We start from the raw sequence: 23,078 nt of genomic DNA, 5'->3' as shown, positions 1-23,078 counted from the left end.
GGTTCTTGAGGCAACCCGAGCGGATAGGGGGTGGCGGCAGCGAACTGGGTCGCCACGTTGGGACTATTCTATTCAGTGGGTGACTTGGCCTGTGAGCATGACTTGGCGCTGGAGCCGTGTCAGCTCTGACCGTACTCTGCGGCGTGTTTCCGCGTGTTTCCCTTGCTGTACTGACATGTTGTTATGTTGTTATACTAACATGCTGTTACTGTCAGGCTGTCGCGAGTCGAGTAATACAGGGGTTGCGTGTCGGCAAGCAAGGGAGTCGATGTTTTGCTGGTTTCACGTCTCATATCGAGGTCTTTGTCTCGGGCTGGCTTCGGCAGCGGCTGGTGGCTTTTCATCGTACGGATGAAAGCTAGGTAATTACATACTACATGCCAGTAACTAGTCATGCAGACAGATCAACACGCAGAAGCGAGGGAATGGGGTATGAGCCGGGTTCATCATAGCGTTGCTTTGAGCAAGTTCAGCCTCGAGACTCCTGCCCAGACAGGGCTGGCCCATGTGGAGGCTGTGGCGTAGGGTGGGCCTGACTATACGCGTACTGCGTAATTCACGGAAACTGGTGCGTAAATAGGGAAATAACTAATTTGTACTGTAACTAATAACTACCACCTACCTAGTTAATAATAAGAGTAGCCACTCAACCAAGCGTTGTCACTGGTGGATAGGGCTCGGGTTACTGAGTCTTTGCGGTTGACTTGTTCGGGGCCGTGTGCTATCAATCGCCCCGAACGCTCCACACTCCATCCACGTCGGCAAAAACGAATCATTCAGGTGCGGAACGACATCTGTGCTCAGTATAGTTTGTGAATGCCTGTCATGGGCTACGGAGGTGAGCTGGCTGTGCAGCGAAATGTAGCTGCCGCAGATCCTCGTGTTTCCGTAGTGGATGCAAGTTGTCTAGTGACCGACACAGTACGTACGGACTGTAGGACAGCCGAGACAGTGAGCTTGACACCCTCACCAAGTCCGCAACTCGTACGTCCATAACCTGGCAGTATTCACTAATATAATATAACTATGTACCTAGGTACTAGGTAGTTAGCGAATGAAGCCTGGACTTGTCGTGGACCCGCCATCAGATGCCAAGTTCTTGCCTAGTTTCGAGCTAAACAACTGGCCAAGAAAGGTTCAACCCTTGACTCTGGAGGGTCAGGGCCAGGCTCGCGTCTTCTATCCGTGATCCTACGTATTCGCCCACCATCATGCTCCGAAACCCCGCCTATCCCGCATCTCGGAGTCTTTTTTTATTTTGACCTTAATTTGGTCGGAGTTGATCCACTCGTGCTGACCAGCGTCTCGCCTGCTTCTCGACTTAAGCTTCGGCTCCCCGACTGCCGTTTGCTGCCTACTTTGTCTCTTTCTCAATACCCTTCATTTATTTGTCCTGGGTATCTTGTCGTGGCTGACGCGCCGTCTATTCGGAGAAACACCGATTATCGCGGCCACGGTGCTCTGCTTGGAGCTATTTCAACCTCCTCCCACTCGGACGCTCACTCCTGCCACCCGCACCCGCACAGTTCATAACCCCCCCTTCAGTCGCCGCGCCTTTGCGCGCCTCAAGTCTCCATCATGTCTCTCGCCTATGGAATGACGGGTAGCAACGACGCCACTGCGGCAATGTATGGTGTTCCCAACGCTACCCCCCATTACAACCCCGACGATGTCGACAAACACGACATTTCCACCGAGGACGAGGCGCACGACGGCAGCTCCCCCGCCGAGACGGTCGCCAAGGGTCACAACGATGTCACTGAAATGATCCGTCGCACGTCCGTCGTCGAGGCCCTCGCGCGCAGCTACTCGCGTGCCTCAGGCGCCGCCGGCGACAACCCGTTCCTGGCTGGCCCCGACTCGCCGTTGAACCCCAGCTCGCCCAACTTTTCCGGCCGCGAATGGGCCAAGGCCATTGTCGAGCTCGTCTCGCACGAGGGCTCAGCCTTTCGCACCGCCGGCGTGTGCTTCCAGAACCTCAACGTCCACGGCTTCGGCACCGCAGCCGACTACCAGAAAGATGTCGCCAACGTCTGGCTCTCGGCCGCCGGCAGCATCCGCAATCTCATCACCAACAACAAGCAGCGCATCGATATTCTCCGCAGCTTTGACGGCATTGTTCGTCGCGGCGAGATGCTGGTCGTTCTGGGCCCGCCCGGTTCCGGCTGTTCAACCTTGTTGAAATCGATTTCTGGCGAGATGAATGGAATCTACACCAATGACGAGTCCTACATCAACTATCAAGGTGAGTGATGCGTTCTTTCAATGCGCCACAGAAGAAGCGTCGTAGTCCAGATGAAGTGAGACCTGGCGTATGTCCACAACTGACTGACCCGCTGGGCACTGCGACATGTCGCAGATGACATACCTGATCGGGAAAGGTTCAAGACTAATACATGTGCATTCTAGGTATCGAAGCAAAGGAAATGTACAAGCACCATCGCGGCGAAGCCATTTACACTGCCGAAGTCGACGTCCATTTCCCCCAACTGTCGGTTGGCGACACCCTCACCTTTGCCGCCCGCGCTCGTCAGCCGCGCCAGCTGCCACAGGGACTAAACAGAAACGAGTTTGCAAACCATCTTCGCGAGGTTGTCATGGCCATGTTTGGCATCTCGCACACTGTCAACACCAAAGTCGGTAATGAATATGTCCGTGGTGTCTCTGGTGGTGAGCGAAAGCGTGTGTCCATCGCCGAGGCCGCCTTGTCTGGCGCACCTCTCCAGTGCTGGGATAACTCGACTCGCGGCTTGGATTCGGCCAATGCCATTGAATTCTGCAAAACCCTCCGCCTTCAGACGGAGCTCTTTGGCAGCACAGCCTGTGTCTCGATTTATCAGTCGCCTCAGACCGCGTACGACCTCTTTGATAAGGCCATTGTTCTTTACGAAGGCCGTCAGATCTTCTACGGGCACGTCAACGATGCCAAGCAGTACTTTGTTGATCTTGGCTTCGAATGTCCAGCTCGTCAGACCACGCCTGATTTTCTGACCTCGATGACCTCGTCGCTGGAGCGAGTCATTCGCCCTGGTTTCGAGGGACGCACGCCCCGCACACCCGACGAATTCTCCGCTGCCTGGAAGAATAGCGCCAATTACAAGGCTCTTCAGGCCGAAATTGAACAATACAAAAAGGACCATCCCTTTGACGGTGCCGATGCAGAGGCCTTCCGTGCTCACAAGAAGGCTCAGCAAGCCAAGGGCCAGCGCAATGCATCTCCCTTTACCCTCTCCTATTCTCAACAAATCAAGCTCTGTCTCTGGCGCGGCTGGAAGCGTCTCACAGGCGATCCCAGTCTTACCGTCGGCATGTTGGTCGGAAATGTCATCATGGCTCTCATCATTGGCTCCGTTTTCTACAACCTCCAGAAGAATTCGTCTAGTTTCTTCCAACGTGGCTCCCTTCTCTTCTTCGCTTGCCTTATGAATGCCTTTGCCAGTGCGCTGGAGATTCTTACGCTCTATGCCCAACGTCCCATTGTTGAAAAACATGCTCGATACGCCTTTTATCACCCATCCGCCGAAGCCGTCTCATCTATGATTTGCGACTTGCCGTATAAGCTGGTCAATGGTGTCATCTTCAACCTGACCATCTACTTCATGACCAATCTGCGGCGCGAGCCAGGACACTTCTTCTTCTTCTTGCTCATCTCATACGCCACCGTGCTGGTCATGTCCATGATCTTTCGAACAATTGGTTCCGCAACTCGAACACTATTCCAGGCTCTTGTCCCTGCTGCCATCATCATCCTCGCCTTGGTCATCTTTACCGGTTTTGTTCTGCCGACAAGATATATGCTTGGGTGGTGTCGGTGGATCGGCTACATCAACCCGCTTTCCTATGCTTTCGAGGCACTCCTCGTCAATGAGTTCCACGGCCAAGAGTTCCCATGTACCGATTTCGTGCCCAACCCCATGGTCGAGGGCTATGCGGACATTACCGGGGATCATCGTGTGTGCAGCACCATTGGCGCTGTTCAAGGACGCACCAGTGTCAATGGTGATAGGTATGCCGAAATGGCTTTTGGTTATCAATGGGGGCACCGATGGCGCAACTTCGGCATCGTCATTGCGTTCATCGTCTTCTTCCTCACCTGCTACATGATTGCTGCTGAATTCGTCTCGGAAAAGAAAAACAAGGGCGAAGTTCTCGTATACCGTCGGGGCCACAAGTCGGCGGCTATCGGAAGTGCCGAGAAGAAGCGCGACCCTGAAGCTGCCATGGCGAACATTGGCCCGGTCGTTACAGCCGAACGGAGCCGAGGCCAGGATGGTGGCCTGCTTCAGGAGCAGACTTCTGTGTTTCAATGGCACGATGTTTGCTATGATGTCAAAATCAAGAGTGAAACTCGCCGAATTTTGGATCATGTTGATGGCTGGGTTAAGCCGGGCACGTTGACTGCGTTGATGGGCGTTTCCGGCGCCGGAAAGACAACACTTCTCGATTGTTTGGCCGATCGTGTTAATGTCGGTGTTTTGACGGGCGAAATGTTTGTCGATGGCCGACCCCGCGATACGTCTTTCCAGCGCAAAACCGGTTACGTGCAGCAGCAGGATCTTCATCTCCAGACAACCACTGTTCGTGAAGCTCTCGTCTTCTCCGCCGTGCTTCGGCAGCCTGCTCATGTTCCCAGAGCTGAAAAGGTGGCATATGTCAATGAGGTGATCAAGCTACTGGACATGGAAGAGTATGCCGACGCGGTAGTTGGTGTTCCTGGTGAAGGCCTTAACGTTGAACAGCGAAAGCGTCTTACGATTGGTGTCGAACTCGCTGCCAAGCCTCCCCTGCTTCTCTTTGTCGATGAGCCAACTTCTGGTCTTGATTCACAAACTTCTTGGGCTATCCTGGATCTACTTGAGAAGCTTACCAAAGCCGGCCAAGCTATCCTGTGCACTATCCACCAGCCATCCGCTATGCTCTTCCAGCGCTTTGACCGTCTCTTGTTCCTCGCTAAGGGTGGCAAGACTGTTTATTTCGGCGAGATTGGCGAAAACTCAAAGACCATGACCGACTACTTTACCCGATACAGCAACAAGGAATGCCCTGAAGCATCGAACCCGGCTGAATGGATGCTCGAGGTGATTGGTGCCGCGCCTGGCTCGCACACGGACCTTGATTGGTTCAATACCTGGCGAGAGAGCCCTGAATACAGAGCCGTACAGAAGGAATTGGAAAACATCAAAGTCGAAAGGTTACAGGAACCCGAATCTGTCATTGACGCATCGCCGATCAACCAAGACCCGAACAGCTACCGCGAATTCGCCGCGCCGTACTCGGTCCAGCTGAGAGAGTGCCTCCACCGCGTTTTCCAGCAGTACTGGCGTATGCCCGTCTATATTTATTCCAAGGCGGCCCTTTGCACGCTTGTTGCGCTCTTTGTTGGCTTCGTCTTCTTCCGAGCCCCCAACAGTGTGCAAGGGTTGCAAAACCAAATGTTTGCCATCTTCCAGCTGCTGACCGTCTTTGGCCAAATCGTGCAACAGTCTATGCCACAATTTGTGATTCAGCGATCGCTCTATGAAGTACGTGAGCGACCGTCCAAGGTCTATTCATGGAAGGTCTTTATGCTGGCCCAGATTATCGTGGAACTCCCGTGGAACTCCCTCATGGCAGTCATCATGTACTTTGCCTGGTACTACCCAGTCGGCCTATACCGCAACGCCGAAGCCACTGGCCAGGTCACGGAACGTGGCGCGCTCATGTTTCTCTATCTCCTCATGTTCCTTCTCTTTACCGGCACTTTTTCTACCTTTATCATTGCTGGGTTTGAAACGGCGGAAGCCGGTGGTAACATGGCCAACCTCATGTTTACTCTCTGCCTCATTTTCTGTGGTGTCCTTGCCAACGAGAACAGCCTTCCCGGCTTCTGGCACTGGATGCTTACAGTTTCGCCGTTCCGATACATGATATCTGGAATGTTGGCGGTCGCGGTCGCGAACACGGATGTCGTCTGCGCGGACAATGAAATCGTCACTTTACAGCCCCTTGGCGGCACTTGCTTGGACTATCTGGGGCCCTATATCAACAAGGTGGGCGGGAGCCTTCTCAACGAGAATGCCACCAAGGACTGCCAATTTTGCACCATTTCGGACACGAATACATATCTCGCCGGCGTCAACAGCTACTACAGTGACAGATGGCGCAACTTTGGCATCCTCTGGATCTATGTCGTGTTCAACATTTTCGCTGCTCTATTCATTTACTGGCTGGCGCGCGTGCCGAAGAAGAATAGCCTGAAGAAAAAGAAGGAGGACAAGAAGAATGATGCCGAGGTGACTAAGGAGGCTGAAAAGGTGACGGAAAAGGAGAAGACTGAAATTTAGTGCCGCTAATACCGATCCAGTTCATTTTTGTCATTTTTGTCATTTTTCTATTAGTTATATATATATACTTTAGAGTTTTTATGACGAGGCTCGAGTCTCGCGGATTTGTTCCTTTATTTACACCTCTATAGAATCGCTCCTTATTCCTTGAATGTACTTGTCCTGCGAATTTTGTTGCCATTGCAGAATAAAAGAACAGGCGCCGCTGTCAGCGCAAGCCCGACGAATCCAAGCAAGCTGCTTGCCCAGTCGTAGCCCAGCCTTTCATACATTGGCTTGGCGGCCAGCGGCAAAAAGGCAGCAAAAAAGTTCTCACCAAATGCGACAGCCGCAATGGCACTAGCTGCAAAGGTCGAGTAGGAGTCTGTAATGTAGATGCTCGCCGAGTTGACAATAACCATGCTGGCGAAACCCACAAGCACCAGTCCAACCGCCGCCACAATCCAGTGCGGCTGGTATATGCTCCATCCGTACATGAACAATCCGCCGGCCAGCGCTACCGGGGTCGTCGGAATCGACAGGTGAAGGATAGCTTCCGGCACGGGCACGCCTGGGTCCTCGTCATTCCGTTGCGCGCTGCGTATGTAGATGGTGCGCTGGAGCAGGCAGGCCCCGAAGCCGAGAACCTGGCCGAGCCCGATGGCGCTCTGCACGAGGCCGCTCCGGTACGCCGGCCAGCCAAACGCGGAGCCGAAGACGAGCGGGATCGACTGCGTGGACAGAAACACGAGGCCAAAGGCAAAGGACGACCACAGGGTGAAGAGGGCGACGGCGGGCTCGGTGGTGAGCAGCACGGCGGAGCGCGTCGTCGCGGCGCGCAGCTCCTGCAGCGCGCCGTTGCCGCGCGGTTCCTCGTCGTCTTCGGGACAGCATCTGCGGCGCACCACCGACCCTCTGGTCTCTTTGAGAAAGATGTACACGATGGGGAATGAGGCGCCGCACAGGATGAGTTGAAGCCAAAATATCCTAACCCCCCCCCTCCGTGTTAGCAAAGAAAATTCGCGGCAAGCCAAAGTAGGGGGGGAAAAAAACTCACCAGCGCCAGTTTAGAGGCTCGCACACGGCGCCCAGCACCGGCCCCATGGTGACGCCAAACACGAGGCAGAAGACGTAGCCCGTCAGCGGCAGCACACGCGCGCGCGGGTCCGGCCACAGGTTGGCGGCGATGCCGTCAGCCGCGTTCTGCAGGGTGCCGGCAGCGGCGCCGGCGACGGCGCGGCAGCCGACGAGCGTGGCAAAGTTGGGCGCCAGCGCCTGCGGGATGAGAAGCACAGTAAAGAGGACGTAGCAAGCCTAAATATTCCCACATCTTTAGCTGACAGAGGGCATAGAACAAAAGGGGGGGGGCCTTACCAGGTACCCCCGGCGCACGCCGTAGGTGTCCATCAAAGGCAGCGTCACGAGCGGGACGAGCGCGGCCGCGGCGCTCCAGGCGGTGACGGCGAAGAAGTTGGTCTCGAGGAGGCTGCTGCTGCCGCCGAGGCGGAAGTCGGCGGTGAGGCGGTCGCCGGCTGTGGTGATGGATGTCGCGTTGAGACCGACGAGCAGCGTCACGAGCAGGGCGGTTGCCATGACGGCCCATTTCGCCCGGTCCGGCCACGAGTACGGGTTGCCGGGATGGGCGTCCCATTCAGAAGGGCGCTCTGTCATTTTGACTGCATTATGTGTCCAGGATTCAGAGTTGGTGGTTTGGAAAGCTGTTGCTCGCGTCTGGGCGTGCTCCACAGAAATGGGACTCTGGAGGACGCTAATTCCGTTCTAATATTAATTCATCATTAGAGCTTGGTCTGTATATTCCGTCCTTTTGGCCTTGACGTCATTTATTTGCGGCGCGGCAATCGCTGCTGGCATGGACTCGAGAGGAGGGCTGCGGCCAACCAGGAGGAGGACGGCCGGCAGCAACGCCGACAGTCGCAGGAAGTGCGGACATTGGGTCTTATTATATGGTAAGAAGATGAAGGATAAGTAGTAGGGTGGCCATCGCTAGGCCAATTGCCAAGCCGAGCCCAAATCGAGTACAACACATCTCTCAAAATACGACGACGGCAACTCTGTATCCACAACTTGGGCGACGCCTATACATCATTCCGCAACCTTGTCGATTCGATGTCACTTGGGTCACTTTTTCAATGTCTCATCTTTAGTTACATCTCGTCTTTACAACTGCGTCGTGACAGTTGATCTCCACAACTGACATCTATATGCTCGTCCAATTATGCAGGAGAGATCGGCACGTGGCGCCGCTAGACGTGGGCATTTACAGGGAATAATGAGGGCAATATAAGATGCCGTTGCAGGGGAGACATTTTCTATCCATCACGTGCATATATCCTTGCCGTCCCCCTTCAGCCTTGGGCATTCTCTTTCGTGTACCAACATGACACTTAAAGCCTTGGACGACGTGTATGCCCGTCCCCGCGGCATGCCTGCACAACTTGCCAACGGAGTGGTCATTTGATTGCTGAACATGGGCGGAAAAGGAGCGTCAAACCCCGTCGTCATGGTCTTCCAAGGACTCCTGTCACTCTTCCGCGGCGCTGGCCGTCGAGCTCTCCTCACCCGCTTCCTCCTGGCCCTCGTCCTCGCCGTGCTCACATACCAGCTCCTCCCCCACGACGCCAGAGTTTTTCTCCTCAGCCAGCCGACTTCTGCGCACTGCAGCGCCTCGCAGATCGCCGCCGACTACTCGTGCCGGGCCGACGACACCTCGCGCGCCGCCATCCCCAACATCCTGCACCTCGTCTACGTGCTGCCCGACCCCCTCGACGGCACCTTTCCGCTGCAGTTCAGCCACCTGCTGTCCGTCTACGCCGCGTGGCACCACTGGCAGCCCGACGCCATCTATCTGCACACCAACGCGGCGGCCAACAGCTCCGCGGTGCGCCGGGCGCGGAGCGGCGAGGCCGGCAAGTGGGCCCGGCGCTTCTTCGCCCTCCCGGGGCTCGTCGTCCACACGGTGGCGGTGCCGACGCACGCGGCCAACGGCGTGCGCATCGCGGGCATGGAGCACCGCTCCGACTTTGTGCGCGTCCAGGCCGTCCACGACTTTGGCGGCGTCTACATCGACATGGACGTGCACGCGCTCCGCAACCTCGCCCCGCTGCGCGACGCCGGCTACGGCGCCGTCGCCGGCCGCCAGACCGACGGCTGGCTCAACAGCGGCACCTTCATGTCGGCGAAGCAGGGGCGCCTGGTGGCGCGCTGGCGCGAGCGCATGCACGCCGCCTACGACGGCCGGTGGACGACGCACAGCAACGTTGCGCTGACGCGCGTCACCGCGGAGCTCGCCGCCGCGGAGCCCTGCGCGGTGCTGGCGCTGCGTCCGGCCGCGTTTGCGCCCGTGGGCTGGCGCTCTTTCAACACCGAGCGCCTGTTTGCGAGCCATTTCGAGCCGGCGCCCGTGTACCTGGAGCCCGACGGCAGCCTGCCCGCGTACCCGCAAGACCACGAGGAGCCGCGGGGTTCGCGCATGTCGTGGGCGCACGACTGGCGATGCACATTTCTGCTGCATGCATTCTCGCCCAAGAAGGAGAGGAACGGCGTCAGGGATAACGGCATCTCGCCGCGGTCCGTCGTCGAGAGGCGGAGCAATTTTGCGCGTGCCGTGTACCCGATGGTGAGGAACATGTATGCCAAAGGACTTGTAGATGAGGAGGATCTAGAGTTGACTAAACATGAATGACTATTAATACCCCAATGACACGCTTAAATAAGAATGAATAAGGACTATACTCATGGCACCGATACAAGTCGGAAAATACAGAGCTCCATGTAAGCATCAGGCAACTTCAAACATCTTGCCTGTACTGACATTGGCCTTTTCCCATTTCTTCCCGCTCACCAAGCAATAAACCAACCGAGCTGGCCATTGCACATGATAGAGCCACCAGAATGGCCAGGGATCCCACGCCTCAAATGTCCCGTCTTTCCAGTACAGTACATGATCGGTAAACAAGGCTACTTGAGAAAGCAGGCCCTTTATGCTGCCTTCACCGCGGCATATGATGTTATACGCCGGACAAAACAGCGTCTCCACCAGATCTTGTCCAAACCAGTAGTACCGCTGCACATGCTGCGGGTACAGGACTTTGCTGCCGCTGACGTCTGGGTCCAGAGCCGAGAGATAGAGGTTGGCCAGTTGCGGCGTATCCCTGAACAACACAACGGCCGTGTGCGCCCTCGGATTACACTCGATGGGGTATATCTGCCCTGCCTCGTCGGAGCCGTCACTCGAGGGGCGGACCATGAAATCGAAGCTCAAGTGCCCAGTGAAAGCATCTCCGGCGTGCTCCGCCACGGCCGAGGTGAATCGACGCATGGACTGACAGAGTGGTGAGTTTTGCGGGAGCGCTTCGTATCGCATCAAAAGATCGCTCGATCGACAGCCAACAAAAGCCCTGACTCGACCGCGGATGACCAATGAGTGTGTGCAGTACTCGTTGCCTTGGACGAATTCTTGCGCAATGTAGGACGACATGCGGAAACGGAGAGTGTCGATGCGCGACAGCGTCTGCTTCTCGGTTGGAAGCGGCAGAAGCGGCATGTCAAGTCTGGCTGCGTCGTCTACGCCCACGGGTTTGATCAGGTACCGGGTTGAACCCGGCTTCTGGACGAGCCCGCCGCGACTGACGAGAAACGAGATCAGGTCGTTTCTGTCCCGGATCTTATGGCTGTCGGGGACTTTGAGACCTTGGTTCCGCACGTAGTCAATAAAAGTATCTTTAGCGTCCAAAGTAGTTACCAGCTGCGCGTCGAATTGAATGACTCTCGTGGCAGTGAGCCGCTCAATTACATCCTTGGCGACGGAATCCTGGAAGGCGGACCCAACTCCGGATACAGACACCCACAGATCAATCTCCTCTCTCTTGGCAATGCGCACAAGAGCTTCCACGTAGTGCGACGTTTTGCCCAGCCGAGAACTCGGATTGGAAGCCGGGGCTGGTAAATGGTAAAACCTGCGGACAGCGCGCGACACGCGACCGCACGCCAAGGCGTCCACATCAGCTCCAATCACGGTATGCCCTTGTTGATGAAATAGACGCGCAAGAGCCAGACCCTTTGACATGGATACACCCGTGACTAGGATCGTTTTCTTTGACGCTGTAGGTTCAGGCTCGGCATGCTTGACAACGAAATGGTACAGACAGGTGGACAGTACAATCGCAGTCGTCCAAGGAGCAAGACAGAGACTGAGACAAAAAAGAAAAGAATTCTGAAAAATATGTCTGGCATAGCTTTGCTTCATAATTGCAATGAATTGAATGGGATGAGCGGATAAATACTGTATTCGTACACGTGGTAGATTTACTCCCATATATACGTGACAGACCGTAGATGTAGCTGTCATCGCGGCCTGACCGTTTCCTCACAAACGGCCTGTTATTTTTAGTCTACTCGCGAATTCAGAGGAACAGAAGCCAGACGAATTTATCGACCGATCGTTATAGCTGTGGATCTGGGTGCATAGCCGCACGATGAAAGCTGATGTCATTGACTCGCAGGCCGGTGAGAGAAGGAAAGCCACGCAAGAAAATCTTGGTGCTTATATATAAAGGGTAAATGAAGAAAAGCAAGTAAATAAGTAACTTTAAAAAGGAGTATGTGCCGATAGTCTAGGGATAATAAAGAAAATAATAAAAAATAACAGGAAGACAATAATATCAGCAGCCGTTGGTTTTTTTTAACACCTTGGTGACTAGTTGTACTAAACTTAGAAAATGTCAAACTCAATTATTATTAGACCATTTTCAGCAAACGCTACTTAATACAGTAAACCATGAGCTATAATACTATCTCTGCGAATTAGAACGGTTTACAAGGGGGGATTGTCCGGTCCGATGCATATAGTGACCTCGACGCCATCCTACCGAGGAGTTAGTATCTACAGAAACCACAGGCCCTGGTCCTGAAACTCACCGGAATCCCAGTCGGCTCGAAACTCGGAATCAGTTCGCTCTCGTACACCAGATTCGGGTCCCCGCGCACCGCGCCGTCGGCCGCCGAAGCGTACGCCCGGTTCTTGCTCTCCACGTCGCTGCGCACGTACGCCAGGTACGGCGGGTTGCCCGGCTTGACGACATTGTCCGCGACGAGCAGCGTGCCGTTGCGGACGAGGCCGAGCTGCTCGCACAGCTGCAGGTCCGGCAGGTACGACGGCTTGTGGTGGTCCAGGAACAGCAGGTCAATGTGCGCCAGCTGCGACGCGGCGTGCAGCGCGCGCAGCGAATCGTCGCTCGGCCCGACCGTCATCTGCACAAAGCCGCCGAGCCCCGCGAGGTCAATCAGCGAACGGGCGATGCCGGCGAACTCGACGTTGCGCTCCAGGCAGTGGTACGCGAGGCCGCCGGCGGCGCGCGCCGCGCTGCCGAACAAGATGGCCGAGTACCCGACGTAGCTTCCGAGCTCGACCTATGATTTGGGTCACTATATGAAAGGGCTGTCGGCAGTGCTGGGCGGCTTGTACCATGACTTTCGGACGGGTCTCGCGAATCAGCTTGGTCACGATGCTTCCCTTGTCCTCCCCCACATTCATTAGATACTTTTCTTGGCGTCCAAACTCGTCAATGGCAGCGAGGACCCTCTCCGGGGAGCCTATCAACGAGTCAATGTCTTTGCGCGATTGGATGTGGCGCAGTAGCTGCGCTTCTCGCCCGTCGTTGAAGTACACCTGCTCCTGCTGGGCATACGCCTTGGATGGGTCGAAGGTGTTGAGCGTGGACATGGTAGGAGAGATATTCAAGTTGGTAGAAAGAAGAAAAAAAAGAAAAGGAATGACAGAAATAGACGCGTCGGGCATATTAGGCGTTGCTTGTTGGCGCGTTTGTTCCCACGCCCGTTTGTCACCACGATTTTCAGTGCCGTCACTCACCACTTTGCATCGACAAGGCCGTCCCTACATATGAATGACGCGTACATTCCGCACCCTTCTCGATCCCTGGTGATTCAAGTCCATTGCGATATCTCTCAAAAGAGAAATCCGTCAGCATTCGGGAAGCCAGTTCGAATTTCGAGATCGGCATCCGGTCCACACCACCCGTTTTCACGCCACATCGATTGACCTGAGACACGGCTTGATGACGGGTTGATTTTCGGGGTCATTCCTATTCACCACTGTTGCGCAGATCTTGGAAGCTCATTTATTCACGCTGATGTGTGGAAACATGGCACAAGCTTGTGATCGGGTCTTCAATGGCGCACCCATCAGCGGTCCTGGGTAGGTTGCAGAGAGCCGTGCAGCTGTGCCGCACGGTGAGGGGTAGAGCAGCAGTTCAATATCAGACCAAATATTGGACGAGTCCGGTGGTGGCGATCTGTATCGTGGTCCTGTTCCAGATGCCAGCCTTGCGATTCTCGCACTTCGAATGGCTTCCATCCATCGTTTGGCGCCAACCTGATAGGTGCTCGCACGTTTGAGCAGCAGGTACGGGTTACATGCTTGGCTTTTAAAAGCCAACCCTTGCACTCAGTAACCAGAGTACTCATCTCAAAGTTTGTCAACGACCCAGCCCAGACAAAAATAGATCACAGCATGTCCGACTTCAGGGCAACCGTTGAGCCGACGCCCAACGGCTTTGCCGTGTGCGGGTACGAGAAGATTGAATACGACTTTGAGTTTCTCGACGGCGTCTTCCACGTCGCCAACCGACAGCTGGCAGACTGCTACGTCCCGTGGAGACGCTGCCTGGCCATCATGGACCTCAACATCTCCAACCTGTACGGGGAGCAGATCCGGCAGTACTTTGACCACTACGGGATCGAGCTCCAGGTGCACAAGACCATGATTGGCGAAAAGGCAAAGAGCATGGAAACGATGCTCAGCATCGTCGACTCCATGACCGCGTTTGGCGTGTACCGCAAAGAGCCTGTTCTGGTGGTCGGCGGCGGGCTCGTCACCGATGTTGCCGGGTGAGTTTTGCGATGTTGACAAAGCCTCCGAAAACAAGGGCCCTCAAAAACTGAACAAATCCCCCGACCAGCTTTGCCTGCGCCGCCTATCGTCGAAGCACAAACTACATTCGCGTCCCGACCACCCTCATCGGGCTCATCGACGCCTCCGTCTCCATCAAGGTCGCCGTCAACTACGGCAACTACAAGAACCGCCTCGGTGCCTACCACGCCCCGGCCAAGACGTTCCTGGACTTTAGTTTCCTGAGGACCCTCCCGGAAGCGCAGATCCGCAATGGGTTCGCCGAGCTAATCAAGATATCCTCGTGCGCGCACAAGGAAACGTTTGACCTCCTCGACCAGTTTTGCGAGGAAATCATCAGCACCGCGTTTGGCAGGCTCGGATCGTCTGGTGCCACCGTCAGGGACACCGCGGACAAGATCTGCCGAGCGGGCATCTACGAGATGCTCAAGCTGGAGACGCCCAACTTGCACGAACTCATGCTCGACAGAGTGATTGCCTATGGCCACACGTACGTAACTAATGTCACCTTTTACACCTTCATGTCTAATCATGTTGCAGATGGTCACCCATCCACGAGCTCGTGCCAGACCCTCCTCTCCGCCACGGCCATGCCATCTCCGTCGACATGGCCTTTTCCGCCACGCTGAGCTTTCTCCGCGGCCATCTCTCCCAAGCCGACCACCTGCGTCTCCTCCGTCTGTTCTCGCGCGCCGGTCTGACCATGGACCACGCCGCCTTTGACGAGCAGCTCCTCGCGACCGCCACGGCCGCGATCCTCAGGACGCGCAACGGACAGCTCCGCGCCGCCGTGCCCGTGAGCCCGATGGGCGTGTGCGTGTTCCTCAACGACGTCACCCACGAGGAGATGTGCGCCGCGCTCAGGGCCCACAGGGACCTCATGAAGGAGTTTCCGCGTCACGGCGCCGGTCTGGACGCCTATGTGGACGCGAGCGACACGGGGTACACGCTGGACGGAACGCCCATTGAAGCCATGATGCAGGAGCTAGAGTCCAAGGACGACCAGGAAAATGCCCTGGCAGCGCAGGAAATGCTGCCGCGGGCTGCGGACCTTCCCGTCCAAGCGTAGTGCAAAGTGGCAGTCTACTTGTTATTCTATGGCAAAATGATGTTAAGAGCTTTACTTGATCATTCTTGGATGTTGTTTATTCATGTTGGTGCCAAATGATTTGATGAGCACCAAATTTGTTCATAGCCCTTCTAGCCCTCGTACCTTTTTTCTAGAGACTGATTGCTTGTGAAAGCTCTCTCGCTTTCTTTACCACACCTACTTATATGGTAGAGGGTACGTTCAGAGGAGGCCATGTCCAACTGTCTTCGATCGCAATGGAGCGGCGACACTTTTCGAGAACTGCATAATCATGAAAATGATTCAGCAAGAGGACGCCGAAATGGTTTTGGTGGGAAAGATGGCCCGTTCTTCTCCGAATGGCCTTGTACATGTCCTGCTGGAGTTCTTGGGGGAAGGGCACCTCCCAGTACGGCGGCCTATTTGCCATGTAGTTCAGCAAGTGATTGCACATCATGAATCAATGTACAGACTACAGGGATGGGCAAACGGATAAGATTGATTGGTAGCGACATATATTTGACATACATCTACATATATAAGAGGGATATAACAAAGCCAATATTCTTTTCCTAACAAACTCCACGCTAAAATGCAATCATATAATGCCAGATGTCGTCTTCATCGGCTATTTCCCACAAAACAAGATCTTTCCGGTAAATCCTTCTTGAATCTAGCCAGTTTGTATCATCTGCAAAGATAGCTCTCTTTAAGTCTTTTTTTCGTTTCAAAAATCGTCGCCGTCGCTGTCTGTGGCCGTGGCGTCCTCGAGCACATCATCCTCATCGTCCATGTCATCGCTGTCGTCGCTGTCCTCATCCGCATTCAGCCCCGGGACCGACTTCCAATGGATATAGTCATTGTCGAGCCAGCGTTTACTGACCGGCAGCTGGTACGGGTCAAAGGGAAAGTACGAGTCGAGCTGGTGGAAACTCTCGCCCTGGCCTTCATGGCCGGCGTCGCGAAGCGCGCCCCCCGTGGCGTACGTCGCCGACAGAAACTGCGTGAGGCGCACACGCTTGTTGCTCTCGACAAGCGGGTAGACGTACATGAAGTTGAGGCGGTGGGCAAGCCTGGCGAACTCTTCGACAATGACGGGCGCGCACACTTTAAGTGGGTTCAGCTTGCCAAAGATGTGTACCGAGAGGTCCTTGCGTGTGCTGCCGATCCACTCGAGGTCCTGGCCAATGTACGAGGCCGCGTCGTCAGCGTCGACGGCGTCGGGCGCCGCCACGACAAGGTCCTGCCAGCGAAAGCAGAAAATGTACAGCGTGGCCTGTACCAGGCTGTAGTAGGGGTGGAAGCGCTTCAGGTCGGGGCCTCGGCAGAGGGGCTCGTACTTGCGGCGGTACTGTCCGAGGTGATGCAGGAGCAGTTCAAAAATGCTGCGCACCAGGTCACGCGGCACTTGGGCGCCGCGTGCGACGAAGCTGGCGAGGTATGCGGCAGCAGCCTGCTTCAGCACGTTGGGCGTGTTGCTCTGGAAGGCCGTGGCGATGAGCTGGCCGCAAAGCGCATCCGTAAGGCGCGAGTGTTGCTGCGCAAAGTGGAAGATGAGGAATTGTGTATGGCGCGATTTATAAGTAGGGAGAACCAGTTGGTCAAACTCGCGAAGGATAATAGTAAAGGCGTCAAAGGCCATGTCTGAGCCTGGGTTCAGGAAGAAGGGGGTGTAAAACTTGAACAGAGTGTCGAGAACGGCGTCCATCTTCTCGACATTTGCCTTAACTGTTTTGATCCTTGTGGCCTCCTGGTCAAAGTCCTGGTCGTCGCTATCGACAGACTCATTGTCACTCTCATCCAGCTCGTCCTGCTCCCAGCTGGAGGTGTGTAAGTTCTCGTCCAGTGCAAACAGCACAGCGTTGGTGACTTCATCGTCAATGTCCTCGAGATCCAGTTGCATTTGTGAGTCAATTTTGACGACGCGGTTGAGTATAATATCGAGAATTTCATCTTGCAGCTTGGGGATATACTCCCTGACCTTGAGCAGGTTGTTGATGTACGCCATGTGCGTTTGCACCGAGTCATCCGGGTAAGGGAACTTGCCGCTGAGCTGGTTCTCGAGGACGCCGACCGCCGAGGGGAACATTTGCAAAAGATACTGCACCGTCGCGTGCAGCCTCTGGCGCATGGCATCGCGGGTAACCTCTGGAAAGTCGGGGACGCACCAGTGAGACTGGCGCGTCAGACGAAACTTGTCCACGAGCATGGACAGGACGGCGCCCAGGTAGGAGCCCTGAGCGCTGACGAGGGCGGCGAGGAAGTGCGTAAATGCCTTGACAAAGGCGTCGTCTCTGCCGAGCCACGAGCACTGCAGGATAACGCGCACGAGGCCATTGCACTCCCTGCTCTTGAGGATGGGCATGCAGCTTGTCAGGGCCATTACGTAGACCTGCAGCTCGTGCGGCTTGAGGGTGTCGTCCGCCTCGCCGACGACGGGGGGCAGGTAGCGCTGCTTGTCGGTGGCGAAGATGTCCTTGAGAGTGTCGTACTGGCCGTCATGGCCGCGGAGGTGGCCCTCGAGGGCGGTCCGCACTTCCAGCTTGACCTCATCCATTGTGCGGCGGCCCCCCACCTCGTATGTAATGTTACGGATGTCGTCGAACAGAACTTTGCGTCGCTTCGTCGGGGTTTCGGGTGGTTCGAGTCCGTCGGAGCTCGCCTCAGGCAGGTGCTTGCGGCGGCCCAGGACGGAGGTCGTCTTGAGAATCGACTTGACCGGCGTCGGGGTCTGCGACACAGCGCCAGGCAACACTCTGGCGGCTGGCGAAAATGGTCGCATGAGGCAGGTAATTGTATCAGATGTATGGTTCGCTTTTGCCTTTCTATTTCTTTCGGCCGCGAATACGTCGTGCGACGCTGGGCTCCCTTGGCTTGCGTAGCTGCGGCGAGCTGTGAGTTTTCCCCAGCAACCGTTCAGGCGGCTAAGGTCTAGGCATGTAGAGAGTCACTGCGTTTAAGAGAGGCCAAGTATATGATATCATAGTAATAGTAGCAGTCAGCGAGTCTATAGCAGATGCTTGCGCTGTGCATTTATCCCAGAGCGCTGTTAGGCGATGGAAAGAGAGAGACTGGATGCAGGGCAAAAAGTGAGATGGCGGAGACGCTCTAACGGCGAGTCTGAAATTTTGCTGTCATAATTTTTTTTGATGGAAAGTGGGGCCATGCACGTGCCCTTCCGGGACAAGATGGTCCGTGCACAGGGGAGCATTGACGACATTGACGACGCCTCTCGAGATGGAAATTTATAGATTGTGTTAAAGGCAACGTCCTATGATGAAAATATGATCGTATGCCATTATTTCCTTTCTGCTCTTAGGGCTCGGACTCATTAGTACACGTCAATAACAATCACAGGCTGCACTTCCAGAGCCTCCAGCTGCTGCCTCCTGTACTCTCAACACACATGCACTGGTTATAAATCTGTAATAGACGCTTGAAACCCTTCAACATGCCAGAGCAATCGCTCACTCTTTGGCAAGTTCTATCCTGTATTTTGAGTTTTGGGTGGCTTCGACACCTGGCAGTGGTAGCTATCCCCCTCACTCAGCCAAGCCACCGGAGTGTCAACGAGATCTATTGTATAGGAAGCCGGTGTGGAAGCCAAGCTAACGGCGCAAAGTAGACAAATCATAACAAGAAAACCCACGGCAGTAGCAAACAAAGAAACAACATCGAGCGCCGCGTTCTTGATCTGTTCTCCCAACCAAGACAACAAAGGTATCCCAATTCTGGTGGCAGCAAATGTTGCCGCCATACAAGCCATATTACAGGTCGGCCACGTCTCACTAGAGCGAGCCAGCGTTCTAGTAAGCGTCCCCAGATCCGCCGGCCGCAGCGGATCCATTATGCGCGGTGCCACTGGAGCTGTACATGTAGTTGGGATCGCCCGATGCCTCGGCGCTGCCTGCACCCTCGGCAAACTCCCCAGCGCCGGAACCAGCGGGGCCAGCGCTCTCGGGTCGGTCGCCGCCTGCTACTGAGCCACCCCACGGGATGTTCTCCGCGGCACGCTCACGATTGGTGGCATTTTGTTGCTGTCAACAAGTCAGCGGTTGCTTGGCTCCGGCGATGCCTTGTCTCTTACCTCTCTGTACTTGGAAAGATACACCTTGAGCGCCTCGGCGTAATTCTCAAAGCCTAGCGATGTCATGGCGAAGAGAATATCTTCTCCATTGACAGTCTTGCGCTTCTCCTGCTGGCATTTCTCCGAGGCTATACAACGTCAGCTCGCTGCTAAAAGTGAAGCGCAGAGATGCGGCGACCTACCTTCACTGGTGATGAAAGAGATGAACTCGCTAACACACTCCTGCATGCACTCCTTTGCCTCTTTGGCGATTTTGGCATTATCAGGGAGCGCATTCTTCATGATACGGGCGACTGGGGTAAAGGGTTAGCACAGGGCAGCTCCACATGGTTGAGCCAAAGCTGGGGCCGTACCATTGGCAATGGGCAGCCATCTGTCTTGTTCCTTGACGCCGTCAAAGTCGTAGGCGGTGGGATCCTGGGAGTCGTCCATTTGTCCCTCTTCTCCAGGGGATTGAACATGTTGCTCGGCATCCTTGGGAGGCGACTGGGCGGGCTCCGACATATTTGGCTGTTTTGGGGGCTTGGCAACGGCGACCCTCAATCACAGACTTTTCGTCTCGCGCAACGATTGGGCTGAGACACGACTGGCTCCGGCTGGGAATTCCCTATTACCACGGGGTCGTAGGCTGGAGCTTCCAGGTTCAGTCAGAGGGAGGGGGGGTGCGGGTCGGAATCGGGTTGGCTGACGAAGCGAAGAGGGCTGCGTCACTGTGAGAGACCGGGTCAGTACAAGGTGCGCTGATTTGCATTAGTCTCTGGAAGCAGGGACCGGCGGCTCCGGGTCCTCGGAGCACGGTTGACAACGGGTCACGCCAGAGAACGTAATGGGGGGACGAGGAGTGGTATGGAAAACCACGTTGGGTTTCCAAGCCGCAGAGGATGGAGGGGGAGGGAGGGGTGGGAGGGGTGTTGGGAGCGAGCCATGTGCTGGCGCGCGCGCGCCCACAACAAATGGTTTCGGCACACCGGCGATTGCATCGCGCCAAGCCGGCAGGTGGTGACAATGACGTTGTGTAGGGGTCACGGCTGTTTCGTACCTCGAAGCTGTCGTTTGGCGAAGGCGAACGCGGGCGAGGCGTTGAGGAGAGAAGCGCGCGTCGAGGAGCGGCTGGTTCGCAAACGGTGTTGTTTTGAAAGCTTGCTGCGGCGGGCGGGGAGTCTCTGCTGGGTCGAGAGGATATGCGCAGGGCTGCAGTGCACAGTGGTATGGACGGGGAGGGCGTGCGCCTGGGGATCAAGAAGCAATCAATTGATGCGCAACGCAGGGTTAGAAGGGAAAAGGGTCGCGGAGGATTGAGCGGCGACGACTGCAGGATGCATACGGCAAGGTGGAGTTGCTGGGGAGGCGTGGAGTGGCTTGTTTTGGAGGAGCCTAAATAAACCCGAGGGCAATGATGTCGCTGTTCCAGCGTCTTTGGCTTGCATATATTTTGTGCTTTTCGATAGTAGACGTTTTTTATTATTTTGAATTAGCAGGGATGCATTGGAACCTTTTTTTCACTGGAAATAGCCACAGGTCGGTTGCAGCTCTGTAAACAGCCCTTACCAAGCCCCGTTGTACCATCGCCTCGGTACTCATTCCGCACTGTGGCTGTTGCCGTGGCTGGTTGGGCTGCTGGTTGCTCTCTCGGCCCCCCACCGTTCCTCTTCCCTTTCAACGCAGCATCAGCATCAAATACCTGCATACTCTAATCTACGTGTTTCTGAATGCCTCTTGTCAACTATTATCCTCAAGTAAATCACGCCTGCAAACAGCTACCCAGACAGTGATGTGACTGGCTGGCAGGCCCAGCACACCAGCTTGATAGTCCCTTGCGCCCGCACAGCAGCCACTGCCAGCACAACAGGACCGATATCACCTAACCGCACGGCATACCAGAGCATCACACTCTCGCTCCCACAAGCAACGCATTTTCCGCCCCAAACCGATGCACCTCTTCATCACTCGCGCATTAACTGACTACTACCGCTGCCGTCTTGGCGTGTCCCGTAGACGACGGAGCAAAGTACCCACATTCTGGCCGCCAACTCCCAAGCAATGCCGTCCGTTTCGCACCTCGCCGAAGAGCGGTGTGCCTCTCCACGAACTCCCGGCAGACTGTTCATGCCAGCTCTTTAAAATTCCTCATCCATTCTGCTCTTTTCTCACGAGTACCTGTGCATTAGCGTCCACGCACCGTGGTCAATCTGCCCGCTTCCCCGGCGCCAACGCTTCAGTACGTCGCACCGCATCTGCTTACATCGGGCACCGTGATGTTTGGCAGCCGTCCATTGACTTGTATGCAGCATGCAAGCCACTTGAAAATTTTCCAACCCATCGCTGCACTTTTTCGTGATTTCCTTTGAAAATTTTGTTTCTATTCCGCTTACCTTCGTCATCACAATCCATCTGCATCTCGTCGCTCCTCATCTCAGCACGGCTTGGCTGACAACGCACGATTTGACCCGTCAGGCTGACCTTGGGCCGCATTGCATCTCGCACACGTTGAGGGCTGTGTATGTGGCTGGCTTATCATTAGCCCTGTAAATTATAAACGCTGCAGCTTGTGTGCCGTGGACACCGATGAGCCTCTGTGATTATGTCACGTACTCCGTAACTGACAGCCACGGCGTGCGTCTGCCCTGGCTCTATCGTACAGGTGATGTAATAATGCAGGCAAGTTATTTCATCACACCGCGGCCAGTGAATTCAAATCAAGACCCAACAAAATCGAGACAAGCCATGCTTGTGTAATTCGTAGGCAGCAGCAACTCCTCTGTCAAGGATGCTCGCTTATGAGTCGAACGATGCTGTTCTGTCAACATTCTAACCATTTCCATCATAAGACGTCGACAATAATGAGGCAGGTTTCCAGTGCTGTTTACTGAGAGTTTCGTTGTAAAATGCAAATTCATTATCGTATAATCCCCTCACGTATTCTATTGCTGTACAACCTGCACATTGTTCTTCTTCTACAACAAAATTAGCTTCTGTTCTTGACGACCCATCTGGTCACATCCAACATCACATACCTTCCACATATCGAGCTCATCCTGTTTCGTCTTGTAGTTCTTTACCAGATCATCCAGCACCTTCTTCAGGCCGTCTTGATTTGTCTTCAGCGCAGGGACAATATCCTTGACGGTTCGCTCCACAAGGACGCCGTTGATGAGTCGGAAGCATTTGCGATCTTCTTGCAAAGGCTCGATGGTCTCGAGTACGAGTCTAAATCGGTGACGCTGCCGTTAGTCTCATCGGTTTCCATCACGCAGACGTTGGACGCGATGGCGGGGTCATCACTCGCGAGATGCCTTGATGCAATCCCCATGCACGCGGCACTGCAAGCATAATAAATGTACGTACTTGTGCTCTTCGGCTTCCTGCTCAATGTCTCCGATTTTTTGGGCAATTTGCTGCAGCATATTCTTGAAGTTGGAATATTGAACTTGCAGGTCTACACCAGGTTAGCGTAGCTCCTCAGAGCGCGAACGAGGTGCTGGACACCCCGCCGAACAACGTACCTTGCTGCTTCTTGCCGGATACCTGGGGCTGGGCCGACATGATGAATAGCGACTTGTTGTCCTTAAACAGTCCTGGGCGATGCGATAAACCGGCAAAGGGCGCGGCTGTATGTGTGCTTTAGCGTGATAAGTTGTGGTTGTCAGTGGTTCGTGGATTTTAGGCTTAGCC

General features: G+C 55.1%; 9 protein-coding genes across 9 annotated transcripts; 3 read left to right on the top strand and 6 right to left on the bottom strand.

Annotated features, from left to right (window-relative positions):
* Positions 1–1,578: 1,578 nt before the first annotated feature.
* On the top strand, positions 1,579–6,323 carry CCM_06618 (ABC transporter CDR4; the record flags this gene model as incomplete). Its single annotated transcript, XM_006671759.1, has 2 exons — positions 1,579–2,245; positions 2,410–6,323. The coding sequence occupies 2 exons, from the start codon at positions 1,579–1,581 to the stop codon at positions 6,321–6,323; spliced, it is 4,581 nt and encodes a 1,526-aa protein (XP_006671822.1).
* A 140-nt stretch (positions 6,324–6,463) lies between these two features.
* CCM_06617 (multidrug transporter) lies at positions 6,464–7,973 on the bottom strand (the record flags this gene model as incomplete). The annotated part of the gene is made up of 3 exons (XM_006671758.1): positions 6,464–7,289; positions 7,360–7,616; positions 7,677–7,973. The coding sequence occupies 3 exons, from the start codon at positions 7,971–7,973 to the stop codon at positions 6,464–6,466; spliced, it is 1,380 nt and encodes a 459-aa protein (XP_006671821.1).
* Positions 7,974–8,790: 817 nt separating this feature from the next.
* On the top strand, positions 8,791–10,005 carry CCM_06616 (glycosyl transferase; the record flags this gene model as incomplete). Its single annotated transcript, XM_006671757.1, has 1 exon — positions 8,791–10,005. One exon carries the CDS (start codon positions 8,791–8,793, stop codon positions 10,003–10,005), a length of 1,215 nt encoding a protein of 404 aa, XP_006671820.1.
* Positions 10,006–10,101: 96 nt separating this feature from the next.
* On the bottom strand, positions 10,102–11,388 carry CCM_06615 (uncharacterized protein; the record flags this gene model as incomplete). Its single annotated transcript, XM_006671756.1, has 1 exon — positions 10,102–11,388. The coding sequence occupies one exon, from the start codon at positions 11,386–11,388 to the stop codon at positions 10,102–10,104; it is 1,287 nt and encodes a 428-aa protein (XP_006671819.1).
* A 747-nt stretch (positions 11,389–12,135) lies between these two features.
* On the bottom strand, positions 12,136–13,044 carry CCM_06614 (catechol O-methyltransferase; the record flags this gene model as incomplete). Its single annotated transcript, XM_006671755.1, has 3 exons — positions 12,136–12,186; positions 12,240–12,731; positions 12,787–13,044. The coding sequence occupies 3 exons, from the start codon at positions 13,042–13,044 to the stop codon at positions 12,136–12,138; spliced, it is 801 nt and encodes a 266-aa protein (XP_006671818.1).
* Positions 13,045–13,511: 467 nt separating this feature from the next.
* On the top strand, positions 13,512–15,319 carry CCM_06613 (2-epi-5-epi-valiolone synthase; the record flags this gene model as incomplete). Its single annotated transcript, XM_006671754.1, has 5 exons — positions 13,512–13,536; positions 13,602–13,700; positions 13,790–14,228; positions 14,300–14,740; positions 14,791–15,319. The coding sequence occupies 5 exons, from the start codon at positions 13,512–13,514 to the stop codon at positions 15,317–15,319; spliced, it is 1,533 nt and encodes a 510-aa protein (XP_006671817.1).
* Positions 15,320–16,046: 727 nt separating this feature from the next.
* On the bottom strand, positions 16,047–18,101 carry CCM_06612 (RNA polymerase I specific transcription initiation factor RRN3, putative; the record flags this gene model as incomplete). The annotated part of the gene is made up of 1 exon (XM_006671753.1): positions 16,047–18,101. One exon carries the CDS (start codon positions 18,099–18,101, stop codon positions 16,047–16,049), a length of 2,055 nt encoding a protein of 684 aa, XP_006671816.1.
* Positions 18,102–19,125: 1,024 nt separating this feature from the next.
* CCM_06611 (CCAAT-binding protein subunit HAP3, putative) lies at positions 19,126–19,910 on the bottom strand (the record flags this gene model as incomplete). Its single annotated transcript, XM_006671752.1, has 4 exons — positions 19,126–19,356; positions 19,407–19,534; positions 19,589–19,699; positions 19,760–19,910. The coding sequence occupies 4 exons, from the start codon at positions 19,908–19,910 to the stop codon at positions 19,126–19,128; spliced, it is 621 nt and encodes a 206-aa protein (XP_006671815.1).
* Positions 19,911–22,327: 2,417 nt separating this feature from the next.
* Positions 22,328–22,949, bottom strand: CCM_06610 (prefoldin subunit 2; the record flags this gene model as incomplete). The annotated part of the gene is made up of 5 exons (XM_006671751.1): positions 22,328–22,360; positions 22,421–22,627; positions 22,657–22,726; positions 22,752–22,842; positions 22,910–22,949. 5 exons carry the CDS (start codon positions 22,947–22,949, stop codon positions 22,328–22,330), a joined length of 441 nt encoding a protein of 146 aa, XP_006671814.1.
* Positions 22,950–23,078: the final 129 nt, after the last annotated feature.

The sequence above is a fragment of the Cordyceps militaris genome (assembly GCF_000225605.1).
Source record: "Cordyceps militaris CM01 unplaced genomic scaffold CCM_S00005, whole genome shotgun sequence".
NCBI lineage: Eukaryota > Fungi > Ascomycota > Sordariomycetes > Hypocreales > Cordycipitaceae > Cordyceps > Cordyceps militaris.
Note: the sequence above shows the minus strand (reverse complement) of the source record. Positions and strands in the feature narration are given on the sequence as shown.